The 18,579-nt window shown below is 36.6% G+C and overlaps 2 protein-coding genes across 4 annotated transcripts; both read left to right on the top strand.

The window, feature by feature from the left end:
- The first annotated feature begins 2,212 nt into the window (after nucleotides 1–2,212).
- Nucleotides 2,213–5,376, top strand: LOC103440133 (silicon efflux transporter LSI2-like). Of its 3 annotated transcripts, XM_070825490.1 has the most exons (5): nucleotides 2,368–2,581; nucleotides 3,291–3,337; nucleotides 3,421–4,642; nucleotides 4,722–4,911; nucleotides 5,019–5,376. In XM_070825490.1, the coding sequence occupies exons 3-5, from the start codon at nucleotides 3,452–3,454 to the stop codon at nucleotides 5,279–5,281; spliced, it is 1,644 nt and encodes a 547-aa protein (XP_070681591.1). In that variant the 5' UTR covers nucleotides 2,368–2,581; nucleotides 3,291–3,337; nucleotides 3,421–3,451; the 3' UTR covers nucleotides 5,282–5,376. The 3 variants fall into 3 exon arrangements, with proteins under 3 accessions (XP_028962012.2, XP_070681592.1, XP_070681591.1); XM_029106179.2 differs by having other exon boundaries at nucleotides 2,213–2,581; nucleotides 3,291–4,642; XM_070825491.1 differs by lacking the exon at nucleotides 3,291–3,337 and having other exon boundaries at nucleotides 2,342–2,581.
- A 10,499-nt stretch (nucleotides 5,377–15,875) lies between these two features.
- Nucleotides 15,876–16,421, top strand: LOC114825919 (uncharacterized protein At1g76660-like). Its single transcript, XM_029104972.2, has one exon. The coding sequence runs from the start codon at nucleotides 15,876–15,878 to the stop codon at nucleotides 16,419–16,421; it is 546 nt and encodes a 181-aa protein (XP_028960805.2).
- The last annotated feature ends 2,158 nt before the right edge of the window (nucleotides 16,422–18,579 follow it).

Here is an 18,579-nt window from a genome sequence, read left to right as displayed (position 1 = left end):
TATGAATATATAAATTCTTCATAGTAGCTAAAGCCGCATGCAGGGTCTTCCACATGAAAGTTCTTATTTTTGGAGGTACCTTCAACTTCCAGACAATCTTCCATAAGGTAGTAGGAATGGAGACCAACCGGTTTGATTGAAGGCTGCAATCAATATTTCGAGTGAGACTCCAATAATAACCTGATTTGACAGAATAAGACCCCCTATTGTCATAAGGCCAAACCAATATGTCCTTGAGCGTCGGATCACCAGTATGCATATCCAATATTGCCTCAATCTCCGAATCTGCCAAGAAAGGTTTTAAAAAATCAATTTCCCATTCCCCACTCTCAGGACAAATTAGCGACTTCACCTTTAGATTTTTTGAGACTTGAACTGAACCCAACGGGGACGGTCTACCCAAAGGAATGGAGGGGAGCCATCTGTCCACCCAAACCCTCATGTCATTTCCATCCATGATCTGCCAATGGGCACCATTCCTCAGAATCTCTCTTCCAGCCAGAAGGCTAGACCAAACCTAAGAAGCTCTCCCACCCTTCTTAGCATCAAGGAAAGAGCAATTAGGAAAATAACGGGCCTTAAGCACAAGTGCCTATAAGGATGTAGGTTCCAAAATCAACCTCCAACACTATTTGGCCAACCGAGCGTCATTGAACATCACAAAGCTCCTTAGGCTGAGACCCCCTTCCTCTTTCAGCTGACCCAACCTCTCCCTGGATACCCAATGGATCCGATTTTCACCTTGTTGACCCCACCAGAATTTAGATAACAAGGCATCCAATTCGTTACAAAACAATATAGGAAACTTAAACAAATTCATTGGATAAGCCGGGATTGCTTGTGCCACCACCTTAATCAGGATCTCTCGTCCAACTTGTGAAAGAGTTGATTTTTTCCAACCTTGCAGCTTATCCAAATGCCTGCCTTTAACATAGGCCAGCCCAGCTTTCTTAGATCTTCCCCATATAGCAGGAACCCCGAGATAAATCCCCGGATCTCCCACTCTCTCAAATCCGAGAATATCTGCTAGATGTCGAGAGACCTGTCCTTTACTTCCACCCCTATCCGATCTAACACTTCCAATTTCTCATAATTTCAAACCAGATATCGGTTCACAGAGATTCAGAAAAATATTAAATCCTGCAGGCAACAGATTAAAAAAGGTTGTACCATTAGGTGCATATTGGTAACACTATTTTTTTTACTCACGTTTTTTTAGAACCTACTTTTTAGCGTATTTTAACGATCATAATCGTCTATTTTTTAAATGTCCACTTAAAAATCACATCTATAAAAAATCACTAAAATCTGAAATACAGTACGAACTTTTTTACGTTGAAAACCTGTAATTTATAAATATAATAATAAAACTCTAAAGAAAAGTATAAGAATAAGAGCGAAGTCCCCATATTTGCATCATATAAAATAAGAAAAACTAATAAACAGAGTTTGAAAACTTTAAGTTTTAACGATAAGGACAAAATAAAGGGTAAAATGAATAGTACTATGATTGACTTTTTAGTGTAAAAATGTGATTTTTTGTTAAAATAAACAGTACCGTGAACTTTTTGTTAAAGTTCCCTATAAAAAATGCATTTTTTTAGACAGTGATTTTCATACTTTTTAAAAAAAGTTTTTTCTGTTTTTATTTCTTTGTTTTTGTCCTTGTTTTGTTTAATTTATGCAATATAAATGCCGTATTTTTTTTCTCTCCGCGTTTATTTCTTTGTTCTGGTATTTGAGTATTTGATTTATGCAATCTAAATGCTAGAAGAATAGGTAGAAATTCTTTGTGAACAAAAAACAAACCGGAAGAATAGGTAGAAATTACAAACGTGTATAATATTATTGAAAATATATATTCTGTTACGTTTTGTTAGCAACAATAACATCGACACATTAGTATTGAGATATAAACATTTAGTTCATTATAGATGATGAATATAAACAATTTCAGTTCGTTTCATTGCCAAACTGTTAATTCCAAACAAAAAAAAATGAAGAAATAGATCCAATAACTTGTATTATAACAATGTTAACGAACGGTATTTTCGGCACATTGTAAAATTTCTCATTGGATTGAGATGAATTCATTAATGTGGGATTGTGATTGGTACGACCTTAAAGAGCATCAAACATATATTAAAGACAAAGATAATCAAAGTCAAAGTTTCTAGCTTTTTATTTTAAATTTCATCGTGTGGATATGGGAACGGATCAGATCCTCTCCTGAGCTAAGGATAAGGATCCTCCTGATAAAAAAGTGTGGGTGTTGTATTTTTATTCAACGACTACAAACAGAAGGATACCTTTAAAGTTATAATAATTATAACCGTTGAATTTTCATCCAATAATCCACATTTCTTGGTTCTCCTCACCCTTAGCTCGGGAGAGGATCCTGATCATATGGGAACTGAGAAGAAGCTCCACCCACTGCAAATCGATCGATTTCCTTTTTACTTATTTATTAATTTACCCGAAACAGAAAAAAGTTAGAATCCCAAAGCCAAGAACTTTTTATGCTTCATGTAGTTACATGGAAAAGCAGTTCAATCCCCACTTCCTTGAACCATTTTTCGAGGTAAGATCTTTGTTTCTTTTGGTCCTGGTAATGCTAATTAGTTTAGATTTTGCTTAAAAGTTAAGCACTTTTTCCTGTCCAGCTTGAGCTTCCTTTCTGTTTCATTCTATTTATAGCAAATACAGTGGTTTTTGGATAAGGTTTTTTGCTGAAATTAGTAAACGAATCTCCATCAACTTTTTTTTTTTTTTCCTGATGAATCTTTGTAAATTTCTATTGAGTTATTGCTATTAAACAGATTGAACGTTTCAATCTTGGCTTGGTTCTTGTAAATGATTGAGATTTAGGATGCGATTGTTGAGAGGATTGACTTTGGATAGGATAACTCGGGAAGAAACGGATATAGAAGATGAATTATTCATGAAGGAAAGTTTTCCCGTCTAATCCCACAACAATAGTAGGATTAGAAGGGATAACTTTGTTCATGACTACTCAATCTTTACAATAGTAGGTTAGAAGGGATAACTTCTTTCATGACCACTCAATCTTTTACCTTCAATTCAGAAAAAAATTTGGAAGTTGTCCCCCATTTCTAACGAACGCAGCCTTACAGTCCACACGAAGTTGCAATACTGCACACTGATCCTTATCTTCTTGTTTGTGTTTACTGTTGCATTCAAGCTGTTTGGCTCAGGTCTTAGTTTTTCAGTCGCTAATTTGAATATTTATTAAATCTTATTGTGCAACTGGAATTGGTTTTCGTGTTCAGGTCTTTTCGTTTTTGGCTCATATTGATGCTATGGTTAGCTATCATGAGTAAGATCTTCAGCTTCTTATGATACAAGCGATATTCTACTTTAAACTAATATAGACTACGGGGTTCAAATCTGAGTGCACAGGAGGGAGCACATCCAGTCTTAAGTTGGGAAAATGGCAATGGCTTCTCCTGTCAAAGTGGTTCTTGGCTCAATTGCTTTTGCAGTCTTTTGGGTGTTGGCTGTGTTTCCGGCTGTCCCTTTCTTGCCAATCGGTAGGACTGCAGGGTCCCTCCTCGGGGCAATGCTTATGGTTGTTTTCCGAGTCTTAACTCCTGATCAAGCATACGCTGCTATTGATCTCCCAATCATTGGTCTTCTGTTTGGGACAATGGTTGTGAGTATCTATCTCGAAAGAGCAGATATATTCAAGTATTTGGGCAAGTTGCTCATGTGGAAAACTCAAGGGGCAAGGGACTTGCTCTGTCGAATCTGTTTGATTTCTACAGTTTCGAGCGCTCTCTTCACCAATGACACCTCTTGTGTGGTTTTGACCGAGTTTGTTTTGAAAGTTGCAAGACAACATAACCTCCCACCTCATCCTTTCCTACTCGCCCTTGCCTCGAGTGCAAACATTGGGTCTGCAGCAACCCCGATCGGCAATCCTCAAAACCTTGTTATAGCTGTTCAGAGTAAGATATCTTTCGGGACATTTGTGATTGGAATTCTCCCTGCAATGCTTGTGGGAGTCTGTGTGAATGCTTTGATTCTTCTATGTATGTTCTGGAGATTGTTGTCTGTCCAGAAGGATGAGGAAGATCCAGCTCTGGGACCTGTTCCAGAGGAGGATGTAAGTTGTCATCGGTTTTCACCAGCTACATTGTCACATAGTACATCCTTAAACTCTCAAGAACTGAACTCTAGATTGGAAATCCAGACTCTACAAAGTTCTCCGAATCTTAATGTGAGCATAGGTAATGTCGAGACTCTTAGAAACCGCTTACCTTCTAGCGAGAATGAAGTGAACAAGGTTCCTAGTGGTGCAATAGAGTCTGCAAGAATTTCAAGTGCATCAAAAGAGGAGACGAATGATTTGTCTTCTCATAAAAGGGACGAAACAATCCCATCAAAAAGGTCTCCATCGAATGATAGACAAACAGATGCATTTCCTACGGAGTCGTTGGAAGGGAAGGAACATCTGACCAAAAGATGGAAAAGGATATTGTGGAAATCTGGTGTTTACCTTATTACCATAGGAATGCTGATTGCACTGCTTATGGGCCTCAATATGTCGTGGTGTGCGATTACTGCTGCACTTGCTCTGGCTGTTCTTGACTTCACGGATGCCCGTCCAAGCCTAGAAAAGGTAAGTTTCAGAAGCACGAAGTTCACTCCGAACGTTAGATTAGATTACAAATTAACAAGTTTCTTTCTTTCTTTGACAGATTTCCTATTCACTCCTGATTTTCTTCTGCGGAATGTTTATAACCGTCAATGGATTCAACAAGACCGGCATTCCAAGCGATCTTTGGGACTTCATGGAGCCGCATGCGCAAATTGATCATGCTAGCGGGATAGCAGTTCTTGCAGTCACCATACTTGTGCTGTCAAATTTGGCTTCAAATGTACCAACTGGTATGTATGCTGATATTATTTTCCGTTTGCACTCTATAAGAACCAAAATATTCTCAAACTTTCAGCAGCCACTTAGCATGCATGTTTTTTTTTCTTGTGTTGGATAGTTTTGTTACTTGGAGGGCGGGTGGCAGCGTCGGCGGCCCTAATCTCTGCCGCGGAGGAGAAGAAGGCGTGGCTCCTATTAGCTTGGGTGAGCACCGTGGCCGGAAACCTGTCGCTTTTGGGATCAGCAGCCAACTTGATAGTGTGCGAGCAGGCTCGCCAATCTCCACAACTTGCCTACACATTGTCCTTCTGGAGCCATCTGAAATTTGGAGTCCCCTCCACTCTTATAGTCACTGCTATTGGTTTAACACTAATTAGATGAAACTTTTGGACAACAAAGAAAGCAAGCATCTTTGTATAGTTTTTTGTCTACCTTTGTATGGGAAAGCATGAAAGATTGCTCATTTGTAACCAAAATGTCACAGGTTCGAGTCATGAAAATAACCTCTTTGTAAAGCAAAGACAAAGAGGCGTATGATAGATGTTTATCCTCCCCCCCCCCCCCCCCCCCCCGACCTTCACAAAGCGGGACCTTATTGGGGGTCTCCCTTTATTTGTATGGGATTTTACTAAAATCTGTAGGCCATCAGACGCTGGGTTTAATTGTTTTGAAGTAGATGAAATATGGGCCTTTTGACCCCAAAAAAAGAGAAGAAAATATTATGGGCCAGCAGAGTAGTTGGGTTTTGGACCTTACAGTACATTAATCAGTCAAGATTCATGATGACTTTAGGATTGCTAATGGCAGTTCTCAAACTTTTCGGGCTGACTATATATATATATATAAATATATATATAGGAAGCCTTTAAGGGAAGGGATCTCCATTTTTCAAAAAAAAAAATGGGGACATTTTCTTAACTGTTAGATTTGATTTTAATGAAATCCTGTGGTTGAGATTCTGTGGCCTGTGATTTAATCTCAGTCATTGAATTTTATTAAAGTCAAATCTAACGGTCAAGAGGGTGTCTCCATTTTTTTTGAAAAATGGGGATCCCTTCCCTTAAAGGGTTTGTATATATATATATATATATATTAATACAATCATCATCCAACGGTTGATATAATTCATGTGAATATATGTATTTAATACAACCATCATTTGGCCGTCTTGATGGTGATCCTATTATATACATGTAAGTATCAAACTTTTAATGAAACATAAAACCGACAAATTTTTGTATGTATTTTATGGTTTATGTTGTAGGTAGAATTATAGCATATGTGTAATTGTGTAAATCTTAACTGATTGTATTAGAATTCCTTACGTAATATGGAAGATCTTAGACTTTCTTATTTGTAGCTCAAGTAAGACCATTATGTTTTTTTTTTTTGTTTTTTTAACAAACAATATTATCTATACTAAGGAAGAGGGTGAATTTAGTCTCACAATGTGCTAGCAATAATGTGGTTCAAATTCGCCTTTGGCGAGAATCAAACATAAGACCTCTCACTTACAAGTGAAGAAGTGAAGAAGAATACTATTAGACCGTAGTACTAAGTGGTAGTAAGCCTGTTATGTTACAATACATAAAGGCACAAGATAGTGTGAAAAGACCAATTTTTCCTACCCCTTTCTTTTCTCTCTTTCTCCCTCTCTTTCTCACACCCTCTTTTTCTCTCTCCTTCAGTTAAATTTAGCTGCTTTTTCATTAACGTTGCTTTGAGTTCTATTTTTAATTAAAAGTCTGTAACAGTTTTACATGTGGATATCCCCTAAAACATAATAATTTTCTAAGAAAAATGAGAAGACTATTTTGTCATGTCATGGCAACTATCATAACTTGGAACTTAGAAGCCATTTCAAGTATGATTCAAGTAACATTAACTTGGAACTTAGAAGCCATTTCAAGTATGATTCAAGTAACATTGAATGAGTATCAATGAGTTGTGAAAATTTTTAGACCATATCCATCTCCCTTGGAGTCAACTTTTTTAGTGTGACTATTATTCTGTCATGTAATACTATTAATTTAATGATTTTTTCTGCTTATTAATCCACTTCTACTAACAATTCTTACAAAATCACATCAACAAATTTATATTATAACACATAAATTCATAACATTACGTGAAAACATGACCATTATGGATCTCGACTTGGTCCCAACATAAAGCAAAGCCAAATCTCTACATAAGAAAAGGATTGTGGAAACATGACACCTGCGATCCATGGCCCCACAAATTTTAGCTATTTATGGTTTTCAAAAAATGAAAACAAGAAAAATACTTTCTTAAGTTTTCAAAATTTTGCCTTCAATTTTTACTTTGTTGTTTTCAATTTTCATTTTTATGAAAACTGAAAGTATTCAGTTAGGGTAATGCTAGTGAGACAATATATTAAAACTATATTTTGTAAACCGTATGATGTGGTTGTTGGTGATTAAATTAATGTTTATTAACATGCTTATTTTCTATTGGTGACACGTCATGCAATTTACATATTTGGTTTAAAAAGTTGGTTTATCTAGCGTTACCCAGTTATCAAACAACTCTAATTAAAACGTGTTCAACTTAAAAAAATTACATACATAAATAAAAAAGGGTAATGCTATTCACACACATGTTTTTACATCCCACACTCTCGTTAATTTTATCTATTGATCTTCTTCAATTCATTTGGTCCAATCATCGGAAATTGAGAAGGACGTTTGAGAAAGTGTGAATAACATCACCTATTAAAAAAATGTGTGTGTGAGAGAGATGACAGCTGGCTTTCTTTTGTCCAATCCCATATCCAATTATCCCCCAACTTGCAAGATTTAGTCATTAATTAGTGAAACCCATGGCCACATTAAGCTAGTTTAATACAACTATTAGTTTTGTCAACATTAAATAGATACATATGTAACTTGTGGAACAAGTTCCTCTTCATTGCAATGAAGAGAATCTATCAACATGTCCAGATCATTGTTATGTTTGAAAAACATAAAACCAATCAGATCATTGTATCAATAAAAATCAAATTAGGAGAGATTCTTGCGCACGTCCATATGATTAGAGATATAAAACAAACAAATATATTTTCTCAAAAACAGTTGAGACCTTTCCCAACAAAGGATTAAGTTATTGCATTTAAGAGAATACAAACATATGACATAGGTTATTTTTTGTCTGGTGGAGTCTTTCACTATTATCACCTAGAAGTATGTTTTTAGAAAAACCAACCTCTTGGCAAGCGTTGTTACTAGTTATGGTCACTCTATTCAAAATTATATTCAAAATTGCTACATTTGGGATCACTCCTTGCCTTCGACGGCTTGGAATGCCTTCCTTTTTTATAGCTATTTTTGAAACTGTGTCGTTGACAATCTTTTACCATTTGACTGCAGAAAAGAAGATGGGGAAGCTGCTGGAGCCTATATTGGTGCTTCGGGTCACATAAAACTAGCAAGCGAATTGGTCATGCTCAGTGGCGAAGCCAGGATTTGCCGAGGGGAGGGGCTAAATTCAAAAGAGTGCAAGGTTCAATCGAAACGGTTGCCTTCACATTGGAGAGGGCAAAGTTTTGAATCAATATTTATAACAGAAAACAGTATATCCACCAAATCGGTTGTAAGCGGTAAGATCAAAGGCATGTAAGAAGCTTAAATTGGTAAGAATTAGATTCTAAAAAACATTAGGCGCTAGTCACGCGGCGGACTAGGGCCTACCAATTAGGCGCTTAGGCGAGATTTAGGTAGGAACCTAGATGGATTTAAATGTCTTTTATTGTAAAATAAGCATTACACGATATTTACATTATTTAAAAAAAAATTAATACAACATTTATAGATAATGTGAGAGTTTAAGATAAATACGCTGGGGTTTTAAAAAGAGGGAAAAAAATACATACAAGAATAATAAATAAATAAAAGAAAAGAGAAGAGAAAAATGGGTTAACAAACCACAAAAAAATGTGTTGTCATAATTTAAATTTAGATCATTGATTAAGTTGATTCTTTTTTAAACGTTTGATTTGGATTTAATTTGTCAACATAAGTCTAGCGATATACGACTTGTTGATGATTGAACTATGTAAAAAGTAGTTATGCTCATTTATAAGTGTGTTTACGCTAAAAGCCTAAAAGTGCATTCATTAGTTTATTCAATATCTAAATGCTTCTTCGTGAAAGACTTCCTGAAGAATAATCTGACAAAAAGCACTTCGAGAACTTAGAAAGATGTAATTTTTATGGCAGATGTAACTAAAAGTGCTCTTTAGCCATTCCAATGGCATTGCCCAACAGGTCCATCCATACATGCATGCATAAAAAAAAGGAAAACTTTGGGGGAGGAAGCCGAGAGGTAATGGGGACAAGTGGTCCTCCCATCATATTTTAATATTTGTTTTTCAAATTAAGCCCAAATGCCCAAACACACCGTTTCACTTATTTTAATATTAATTTTGTTTTTTTCAAGTTTTCCCTTCCCTGCGCAGCCATGAAGAACTGCTGCAGTTGTAGCAATTGTGAGCTGCAATCCGGCGAAACCAGAGGTGCTATGGGGCAGCAAACCATGATTTTTGGGCATGTTTTCCTGTGAGAGGAGGGGCGGACCCCTCCCGGGCCTTAACAGCTTCACCGTTGCACGCTCAGCGTTTGTGCAGCTGCAGCAAAAAACATGGCTTCATTTCCGGCGAGAGGAGGGGCGGGTACTCGCTCCTGGGCTTCATTTCCGGTGAGGGGAGTGGCGGTCGCCACTCCTCGCCCTCACGTGGCTTCGCCACTGGTCATGCTGTCCTCGTTCCCGAGCCTGTAGTGCCAGGAGCCGCAGTTTCAACCTCTGATAACCAAACAACCTCCACCGCAATTGTATTACCCTTCATTGCCCCTCCATCTTCTCCTGCATCTTTCCTTCCATCCGGTCCACCGTCTGCTTCCCAATCACCTGCTGGATTTCTGTCCCTCACATCCCTTTCTGCCAATGCCTACTCTTCGGGTGAATCTGCTGTTAGCCTTATAAGGTTATACAATTAAAACACAAACGAAAGAGTGACTGACCTGATTCCAATGGTAGTTATCGAAGATGCAGCAGCCATGCAAGCAAGATGTGATCGATAAAACTCCAATCTTTATGTTTGCCGTGACAAACAGAAACACCAACTATTCTGTAAACTCCTAGCTTTATGACAAAGCTCTATGGGAAGCCTTAGTTGTCGTGTCTAGGGTTAGCAGGGACCGGTGTTTATATACTAGCCAAAAAGTCTTAGATTCCGTCCATAAGGGAAAACTAAAACTCTCATTTCTTGGCTCTCAAGTAAAATATCATAATCATATATTATTAAGGATTCCATCAATCCTATTTCCAATATAAGACACCTTATATAGAATTAATATCTTTAAGAGATTAAATCACAATTAACATTATTCTCCAATATTACATTCCTATTACATGTAGTAGACCACTTAAGGTTGATTTATATTGGATAAATCCAACATTCTCCCACTTGGTCTACAAAATGTAATATTCACGTTTATACTTGAGATTGGAGACTAATGTCACTTTAGTGGCCATGTAACAGTGATTACATCTCGTCCTTAATGCAGCTTCTGTCAAATGCATTTCTTAACATGGAACTAACAAAGTTGTAGGATTGACACAACCCAGAACCTTCATAATCACACATGCTAAGATCCTCATTCACATGAAACACAAATTATGATCAAGAGGTGAAACTTTAAATAAACTTTAAATTAACTAAAATGTCTTACTTTATATCATCTTAGGTCCACCTTATTGTAACTCACAAGTTACACTTTATGCTTCTTCGAAGCCTTAAATCTGCCAATGCAGATATCCTTCATCTAATGAAACCACCATAACCTATAGGTGTGAATACATCTCCAAAACAATCATGCATCACCTTCATTAGATCAGTAACAATACAAACAATGTTTGTAACCAACGGACACAACTGAAAATACCAAATAGGCACATGTCCAAGTAAAATATCCCAAAAACTTCATAAAACAAATTAATTCAACACTTGTGAGCAAGATGAATTAATATGTTTTTGACACTGATCTATGCACCATACCAGTTACTTTCATAATGATTTCCAACACCTGCGGGCAAGATGGAAATCTTCACAACTGAGGTAGTGCACAAACCATGCCATGACATTTAATATGCAATTTGATAACAACTTGAAATCTAATATATATTTCATCAGATGATTGACTAGCACACAAAAAATGTGACTTAATGAATCCAACTGGAGATTAATATGAATACATGGATTCTATACATACTTTATAGGTCATCTGCAAATGTAAGACATTACTAACACGAAACTCAAACTCCCACTGATCTGCAACATCGTTACTTAATTTGCAAATCAAAAGTCACTTAAATCATACTGCCTTTGGGAATAGCCTTACTTAGTCAATGAATGCATATTACCTCAATGAAAGGTACAACTAAGCATGAAAGCATTCACTGCTATTTACACAAAAAACGTGCATCCAACAACCGTCTTATATGTATTAATAAATCCACATTTATGCTAAGTCCTTATGAACCCCAAAACAATATGATCAATCGAGAAATCTAAATGATTGCAAGTAATAGAAAATGTACGCATACACCAAGTATCCATTTGTGCAACTTAAACATATTATAGACATTCAAGTAACACAAATTCATGGAAGATAGAATAATGCTTTAATAGATTCATGCAAGTCCACTTAGTGCTCAAAATTTTAGAACTCCCACTAAGTTATCAGAGTTTATACTTGCAAATAAGTTAATGAGTGTGAAGCCCAATTTTCGTTCACTAATTCTCCCACTTGGGCAAACACTCGTTAATATATTCTTTTAAAGATGTACCTAAAGAAAATGTCTTTATATATTAGACATAATAAAATAGACATCACAACCAACATAAAGTTGTCAAACAGAATTTCAGCAATGAGTTACACTTACTTTAGAATTTATCATAATTAATTTACAAGCTTGATTGCTACCAAATTTATACTGATCAAAATAGACATACTAATCTTCATAAAATAGAAATACAGAGCCATTTTGGGTCAAAATAGTAGTCTAAAGTCACGTCTCAAAAAACATCACAATCTGCCAGTAAAAACTGTCTATACGAGCATGGGTTACTAGTAAATTCACCATAATTAACATACATGGCAGAAAATTACGAAAATTTGCAGAAACATATTAGACATCTATATGTTAAACATATCCAAAATTCAGGTCATTTGGTGACCATTAGACATGTCATTCACCCGATTTAAATCAAGACACGTAATCTGCCAGAAACAATTATGTGCTTCTATCATGAATTTATGCATCCATAACAAATTCAATTTCATATCATTTCAATTTCGATGTCCAAATGAAACTTTAGTATTCAAATTTCATCCTCTAAATCGACATCATAGTTCAAATTGAAAAGATTTTCAAGCATAAGACTTAAACAATGCGTACCTTAGCAATCCTTGATTAACCTTCATGGGTCCAATACTTTGCATCAACAAGTCTCATGAAGAGACACAAAATATGCATGATGCAACCGATTTCCAGGCCTTCAAACCACAACCTTTTATGGGGCTCATTGTGGAAATATTTGTCACTAATGGCATGGAACTTTATCCCAATAAACTTCATGAAACTAAATTAATTTACACCTGTAGGCAAGAAAAATAACAAGTTTCTAGTACTAGATTTTATGTCACAAAAGTTCCTTCATGAAAAACTTCAACACCTGTAGGCAAGATGAAGGTTTTCACAACTTCTGTGAAATAAAACCCATACTATGCCATCTTAATTAAACTAAAAGAAGTAATCCACACCTGTAGGTAAGAAGATTATCCCTTTTATTCTAATTAAGATGCAAAGTTGATCGAAGTAACTCAAAAATACAGTCTCATCATCAACTGAGCCGTTGCGGCTTCCTTTAGTTGAAAAGACATTTATCAACTCCGTCCTGAAACAATGCAAAAGTCACATGGATTAATTAACTGTAAGTGACAAAATTATGATAACCTGATTCAAGCGTCGAGTCCTGCCAACAAATGGCACTAATTCCTTCATGACTCCCTTTGACATTAAATTAATCTCAAGAAACCTGACAACATACTTGAAAGAGATTAATCACATATAGAACAAGTTTTATTCCACCACAAGAATGTCAATACTTATCATTACGGAGTCAATTGCTTGAAATAGAAATACTTTATGTAATGCAAAAGAACAATACATTCCTTTAATTTAAAAACTAAATTGCTCAAATGTTTTCTTAAGTCAAACGGGTTCCTTTTCTTTTGTACCTTTCTTTCCGTAGTACAAGGCTCCTAAAACATTAGCATCAAAATCGTGCATTAGCCTTGTAAATACCAATTATATAAAGGAACTACCAAAATTATTTTCTTCCATAGAAAACATTTCCAGTATATGCCCTACATTAGCCTTGAAAAGTTTCTTTTCTTCTCCCCTTATGACATATAAAAATTACTAATCAAAGCACTGCTTAAATTCTTTAGGCATAGGAAAAACCACAAACAATAATACATGTTTGAAAATTCATGCTTATCAATTAAGCCACATACTTTGAATGGATTACATACCTCATGCCTTCATATGTTCATCACTTCTTTGTAAACATATGTATAATCACATGACCAACCAAAATTCTCATATAAGAATAGATAAAAATACAAATGAGAATTGTCACATAATTACTACAAACCTTATTCATTTGTATAATACCCTTGTTCTTGTCACTGGATGCTTTCTGTCATTCTCAGTCAATTCACAAATTATACATCAATTTTTCACAAGTAACTAGTCATGTATAATTTAAATGACTTTTGAGATAAGAAAGCAAATTGTAGACAAACTTGATTGATTAGTCATGCATATTTCTTGTGCTATTAATGGCATAAAGGTTCATTCACATCTCGTGAAAATTAGTGAAAACAACACTACAATTCACTATAGTCCAAAACCCATGGCAATATTAAAAATATGTTATCTCATGCTTGAACCAAATTAGCCATACAAGCAACACTATACATGCCATTTGCTTAACAATATTAAAATTTTGGTTCAAGCAAATTAGTTACAATTTATCATATGCTACGGTCATGGAAGAAATTGTGTCACCTTACACATCTTTGAAACATATCCGTGATGCTATAGATGCAATAACAAAAATTGCCAAAATTTATATTGACCTGCTTTCAAATATAGACATATATAAACTTAGCATATGCATTCCTGCAACACAACTGTAATATATGTTACCACAATCATATATATAGGCACAAATCATATACCAATAATAGTATTGAGACATCTAAAAGTGAACAATTCCGTTACCAACATTCCGAAAGATGTCAAGCAATATTTGAACTGTTACGCCTCTTTCTTAATTCTAAGAATTAGGTTGCAGTCAAAATTGGGTTCTGAATAATTAGTTGGTTATGCAAGTACGAAAACTCTTTGATGCCACCAAAACAAGGAACCAAAAACATAATATTCCAAGTAATAAGGAGATGTCACGGCATATGTAAGTTATGCAGGAACCAAATAATCACCTTTTAAATCCACCACAAAATCTTGTCAGCAATTAAGACCAAGGGAAAAGATTACACCAAAAACCCAAAATCCGAATTGAGTCGATGAAACACAATGCTCTGCTTTGGCAGAGGTCAGCTTGCTAAATTGAGAGGCCGCATCACTTTTCCAGTGTAAATGTGTATTTGCATATGCTTACAAAATTGACAAAGACATCCGTAGTACATGGTTAAACATTCCAACCAAAAACATCAACTTTAAAATAGAAAATTTGAAATATGCCATGGTTTCCAGTCATAGTTAATCCAATGAACTAACTAATCAATTTTCTTTAACATCCCCTTATCAGAACTATTGGTGGTAATCAAATTTGACTAATCAAATAAAAATTACATGCTCTTGCTTGATCAAATATTAGCAATCTCCAGACTTTGGTGGTTCGACCCAAACATATTTTATGCAATAAAGATGCCTGATCAAAAACTATCAACTAAACCATATTGTTTGCAATTAAAATAGGTATAGTTTAAAAAACTGTTGGGATTTGAAGCTTATTCCATATTTGGATCATCACCATTATTTTAATTTTATACTTCAACACGGTTTATATATATACTTCTCCGCATGCGGCATGCCACTATTATGGTATTGATCCACGATTTGCTGCTATTCTTGATAAAGTTTCCCAGATTCATCATGCCATAAGATTATTAAAATTCTTGACTAAAACCGAATGGTTATATAACCTATTAACAATCATCAATTGTACCGATTGAAACAACATGGTGGTGTTGCCAAGTATATGCAATCATAACATGGATTAAAAACGCAGCTCATAAAAATATTATATAGTCCAACCTAAACCCTAATAGGTTTTAATCATATAACCAATGGCTCTGATACCAATTGTTAGCCTTATAAGGTTATACAATTAAAACACAAACGAAAGAGTGACTGACCTGATTCCAATGGTAGTTATCGAAGATGCAGCAGCCATGCAAGCAAGACGTGATCGATAAAACTCCAATCTTTATGTTTGCCGTGACAAACAGAAACACCAACTATTCTGTAAACTCCTAGCTTTATGACAAAGCTCTATGGGAAGCCTTAGTTGTCGTGTCTAGGGTTAGCAGGGACCGGTGTTTATATACTAGCCAAAAAGTCTTAGATTCCGTCCATAAGGGAAAACTAAAACTCTCATTTCTTGGCTCTCAAGTAAAATATCATAATCATATATTATTAAGGATTCCATCAATCCTATTTCCAATATAAGACACCTTATATAGAATTAATATCTTTAAGAGATTAAATCACAATTAACATTATTCTCCAATATTACATTCCTATTACATGTAGTAGACCACTTAAGGTTGATTTATATTGGATAAATCCAACACCTGCATCCATGTTTTCCATAGGCCCTTATGCATACGAGACACAGTTAGTGTCACCACCTGTATTCTCTACATTCAACACTGAACCATCTACTGCTCCATTCACTCCCCCTCATGAATTCGTTCAGCTGACTACACCTTCATCCCTTGAAGTGCCATTTGCTCAACTTCTGTCATCTTCATTGGACCAACAACGTAGAAATAGTAGTAACAGCCAGAAGTTTCCACTGTCCCAATACGAATACCAGCCTTACCAACAATATCCGGGAAGTCCAGGTGGTAATCTCATATCACCAGGATCAACAATATCGAATTCAGGAACATTTTCTCCGTTCCTGGACAGACACCCTATGCTTGAGTTTCGCATGGGGGAAGGTCCCAAACTCTATGGATTTGAGCATTTTACCAATCATAAGTGGGGTTCAAGGCTAGGTTCTGGATCATTGACGCCAGATGGTGCGGGGCTGGGTTCCGGGCTAAGTTCTGGAACATTAACACTAGATGGTTATGAGCTAGGTTCAAGGCTAGGTTCCGGATGTTTTGTTGGAATATATTAGCATTTTAGGTATTATATTGTTTGGGTTTTAACTCCGCCTATGTAAGTTTATCTTACATTGCCGGTCCCAAGCCCGGATAAAGGAGGAGGGGGAGGGCGTCAGGTAGTCGACAGCCGGCACTCCATGGTTACGTCGAATCCTTATGAAAATGAATCCAGAACGAAATTGCGCTAAAGCTAGGGCGTCACCCGTAAGTGGCGCGCTGTGTGGCTCGAGCACAGTGATAAGTGAGCAAGGGTCGCTGTATCTCCATCGGCACCCGGATGCAGTGTTAAATGAGCAAGGGGGCCATAGAAACTTCTTTTCGAACGACTCCACTTAAAGTTATTTGGGAGCATATGCTCCTATTAACTTTACACGGGACACACAAAAGAAGTACTTTGATCCTATTAGACGGGGGAGGGTGAAGAAGCTAGGACAGAATGGTAGAGTTCAAGAGAGCAAAATGCATTTAGGAACGTGGAATATAAGAACCTTAACGGGAAAATCTATGGAAGTAGTGGAAGTTATGGTGAGGAGAAGGATAAATATTATGTGCCTACAAGAAACTAAGTGGGTTGGTCGTAAGGGAAAGGATCTAGAAAACTCAGGGTTTAAACTTTGGTATTCGGGCACAAATAGAACGAGAAACGGTGTTGGCATCATCGTGGACAAGACCTTGACACAAGATGTTGTAGATGTCAAGAGGGTAGGAGATAGAATCATGGCAATCAAGATTGTAATAGGACAAGAACTTATCAATGTGATTAGTGCGTACGCACCTCAAGTAGGGTTGGATACGAGTTCGAAGGAGAAATTTTGGGAAGACCTTGGAGACTTGGTGCAAGGAATTGCTCAGACGGAGAAGTTATTTATAGGAGGAGATTTAAATGGACACGTGGGCAGGGAGACAGGCAACTATGGAGGTTTTCATGGTGGCCATGGTTTTGGGGAGAGAAACGAGGATGGGGAAGCTATCTTGGATTTTGCAATGGCATATGATCTCTTCTTAGCCAACACCTTCTTTAAGAAGAGAGAAGAACATGTGATCACCTACAAGAGTGGGTCGTCAAAAACACAAATAGATTTTCTTCTAATGAGGAAAGGGGATCGTATAACTTGTAAGGATTGCAAAGTTATACCGGGAGAGAGCTTGGCTAATCAACATCGCTTGTTGGTGATGGATGTACATATAAAAAGAGTGAGAAAAAAGAACAAGACTTGGAAGTGCCCAAGGACTAGATGGTGGAATCTAAAAGAAGAAAAACAAGCCATTTTCAAAGAGAAAGTAATCACCCAGTGTGTGTGGGATAGAGAAGGGGAAGCTAGCCAAAGGTGGGATTCCATGGCTAGTTGTATCCGAAAAGTAGCAAAAGAGGTATTAGGAGAGTCCAAGGGCTTTGCTCCACACCAAAAGGAATCTTGGTGGTGGAATGAGGAGGTACAAACAAAGGTGAAGGCTAAGAAGGAATGTTATAAAGCCTTATACAAGGATAGGACCGATGAAAATGGTGAAAGGTATAGAAAAGCGAAGCAAGAGGCGAAGAAAGCTGTGAAAGAAGCTAAGTTAGCGGCTTATGATGATATGTATAAGCGACTAGATACCACAGAAGGAGAGTTGGATATCTATAAACTAGCTAGAGCAAGGGAAAAGAAGACAAGGGACCTAAACCAAGTGAGGTGCATCAAGGATGAGGATGGAAAGGTTCTTGCTACAGAGAACGCGGTCAAAGATAGATGGAGAGGTTATTTTCATAATCTTTTCAATGAAGGACATGAAAGGAGTGCTTCTTTAGGGGAGTTGAGTAACTCAGAAGAGTGTAGAAACTACTCATTTTATTGTCGAATCCGGAAGGAAGAAGTGGTTGTAGCTTTGAAGAAGATAAAGCATAGAAAAACAGTGGGCCCAGACGATATATCGATCGAAGTGTGGAAAGTTTTGGGAGAGACAGGTATAACATGGCTCACTGACCTTTTCAATAGGATTTTGAAAACGAAGAAGATACCAAATGAGTGGCGAATGAGCATTTTGGTGCCTATCTACAAGAATAAGGGCGACGTACAAAATTGCATGAACTATAGGGGTATTAAGCTAATGAGTCATACAATGAAGCTCTGGGAGAGAGTCATTGAGCATAGATTGAGGCAAGAGACACGGGTTTCGGATAACCAATTCGGG

The sequence above is a fragment of the Malus domestica genome, chromosome 07, assembly GCF_042453785.1.
Source record: "Malus domestica chromosome 07, GDT2T_hap1".
Classification (NCBI taxonomy): domain Eukaryota; kingdom Viridiplantae; phylum Streptophyta; class Magnoliopsida; order Rosales; family Rosaceae; genus Malus; species Malus domestica.
Note: the sequence above shows the minus strand (reverse complement) of the source record. Positions and strands in the feature narration are given on the sequence as shown.

Bases quoted from the DNA above. Each gene is read 5' to 3' on its own strand.
- LOC103440133 (XM_029106179.2), top strand. From the start codon at position 3,452: ATGGCAATGGCTTCTCCTGTCAAAGTGGTTCTTGGCTCAATTGCTTTT. The intron at 4,643-4,721 runs GTAAGTTTCAGA...TTTCTTTGACAG, and splicing joins CCCGTCCAAGCCTAGAAAAG to ATTTCCTATTCACTCCTGAT. The intron at 4,912-5,018 runs GTATGTATGCTG...TGTGTTGGATAG, and splicing joins GGCTTCAAATGTACCAACTG to TTTTGTTACTTGGAGGGCGG.
- LOC114825919 (XM_029104972.2), top strand. From the start codon at position 15,876: ATGTTTTCCATAGGCCCTTATGCATACGAGACACAGTTAGTGTCACCA.